The 2,389-nt window shown below is 44.1% G+C and overlaps 1 protein-coding gene across 1 annotated transcript; it reads left to right on the forward strand.

Moving 5' to 3' along the window:
• The first annotated feature begins 812 nt into the window (after nt 1-812).
• Nucleotides 813-2,389, forward strand: LOC141786509 (uncharacterized). Its single transcript, XM_074665126.1, has one exon. It carries the CDS (start codon nt 813-815, stop codon nt 1,644-1,646), a length of 834 nt encoding a protein of 277 aa, XP_074521227.1. The 3' UTR covers nt 1,647-2,389.

Consider the following 2,389-nt stretch of genomic DNA (forward strand, 5'->3'; position numbering starts at 1 on the left):
TTCATCCTTCTCCAGGAGGTAATGAAGATGTTCACATCCTCCCTCAACATCTGGAGTCTCCCACGAGCTTCTTTTTCTTTGAAGTAGACTGATCCTAGGTATTTCTCCTGAAGCTGGTGGAAACCAGGAATGGCTCCTCCTCCTCCTCCTCTTCCTCCTTCATGACACAACCAACTTGATATTTTGAATAAAGCTTTTACAGCATGTTTCAACAATAAATCAAAACTTCATGATGAAACTACTTTCTGAAGCAGAACACTAGGGAATTACAGCACAGTCCCAAAGTTCCAGAGTCTTTCAGTTCTCCCTGCTTACACCCTTTGCCAAATGTAGACCTAAGTACACATTAAGACTTGAAGGAAAAGTCAGAACCATTTTTTAGTATTCGTTCTTGAGAAATACCCGGCGACATGTGAACAAGGCTTTAATCAAACCAACAACCTCCCAAACACAAGTCTATTCTCAATATCTGCTTCCTTTCTTTCGATTGGATCTCTGCGGTCACGTGAGTCTGTGGTATCATTTCCGGTTTTTCCTTTACTCTGTGTACAGCATGGTCGTGTCGTTCGCTCTCAATCTATCTGTTGTTTTACCTGTTACGGACTTTCACTCTTTTCAATCTTGCCATCTTATCGATCTATAGTAGTTTACACCAAGCACTCCGCCTTTTTTCCCACAAGGGTGTATACTTTTTCGGTGTTTCTGACGACTGGTTTTCCTGTTAGCCTTTTAGCTCCCCAGCACTAGCGATGTCTCTCCACTCCAGCTCCAGCTCTCACTCTGACTCTCCTTCTGCGGCTCATTTCTGCCCGATGTGTCAGATGTTTAGTTATTCCTCTTTCTCCTTTACGGATAATGATATTTGTATTAAATGTAGCTTATTTGTAGCTCTGGAGGCGAGGGTTTCTGAGCTGGAGACGCGGCCCCGCACCGAAGCTAGGCCACATTTAGCTAATGCTAGCCAGCCCCCTGTAGCCGGTGCGGGCCGTCTTAGCTTAGCCTCCCCCCCGGCAGATCCCGAGCAGCCGGGATGTAGTGGCTGGGTGACCGTGAGAGGGAAACATAGCCGCAAGCATAAAAATCGCACGCCGGACAGCCGTAACGTTCACATTTCCAATAAATATGCCCCTCTTAGCAACACACCTGCTAGGAAACTCAACACTCTGGTGATTGGTGACTCGGTAGTACGGAATGTGAAATTAGCGACGCCAGACACCATAGTTCAGTGCCTCCCGGGAGCCAGAGCGGGCGACATTGAAGGCAACTTAAAACTGCTGGCAAAGGATAAACGTAGATTTCGCAAGATAGTTATACATGTCGGCGTTAATGACTCCCGACGTCGCCAGTCGGAAGTCACAAAGATTAATGTGGAGTCGGTGTGTGCTTTGGCCAAAACTATGTCGGACTCGGTAATTTTCTCTGGCCCCCTGCCAAATAGGGCAAATGATGAGATGTTTAGCCGCATCTCCTCATTCAACCGCTGGCTGTCGAACTGGTGTCCAGATAATGGCGTGGGTTTTATAGACAACTGGCGATCCTTCTGGGGCAAGCCTGGTCTAATTAGCCGAGATGGCGTTCATCCCACTCTGGATGGCGCAGCTCGTTTAACTAGAAATCTGGCTGATTTTATTAGTTTACCCATCTGACAACTCAGAGTGGAGACCAGGCAGCAGAGCAGCAGTCCTACACGCTCCTCTGCGTTTCCCTTAGTGCAGTTTCCCAGCCACTCCTGTTGTAACATAGAGACTGTGTCGTTTCCCCGACCGAGACCCTTTTTCTATAACAATAAAAATAACAATAACAACAATAATTATTATAACAACAACAACTACTACTTTAATAATAATAATAATAATAATAATAATAATAATAATAATAAAGGAGTGAATTATGATAATCTTATAAAAAATTAAAACTTCCAGTGCGGATGAACCACATGACGTTAAAGTCAAATGTGGTTTGTTAAATATTAGATCTTTATCATCTAAAGCTGTGCTAGTTAATGAACTTATATCAGATTATCACATTGATTTACTTGCTCTGACTGAAACCTGGCTGTGTGAGGGTGAATATGTTAGTTTAAACGAGTCCACTCCTCCCAGTCACCTTAATACTCATAACCCTCGAGACACAGGCCCTGGGGGGGGAGTGGCAGCTATCTTTAACTCTAGCTTTAATATTAGCACTAGACCTAAACTAGGCTTTAGCTCTTTTGAAAGTCTTTTTCTCAGTTTCTTGCATCCAGCTGTAAAAACCGCGCAACCGTTTTTGTTTGTTATCGTCTACCGGCCTCCTGGCGCGTACTCTCAATTTCTCTCCGACTTTTCAGAGTTTCTTTCTAATATCGTTCTTCTGTCGGATAAAATTATCATTGTCGGTGACTTTAATA

Source organism: Halichoeres trimaculatus, unplaced genomic scaffold (assembly GCF_033239565.1).
Source record: "Halichoeres trimaculatus isolate MK-OKI-2021-1 unplaced genomic scaffold, fHalTri1.1 fHalTri1_scaffold_36, whole genome shotgun sequence".
Taxonomy (NCBI): domain Eukaryota; kingdom Metazoa; phylum Chordata; class Actinopteri; order Labriformes; family Labridae; genus Halichoeres; species Halichoeres trimaculatus.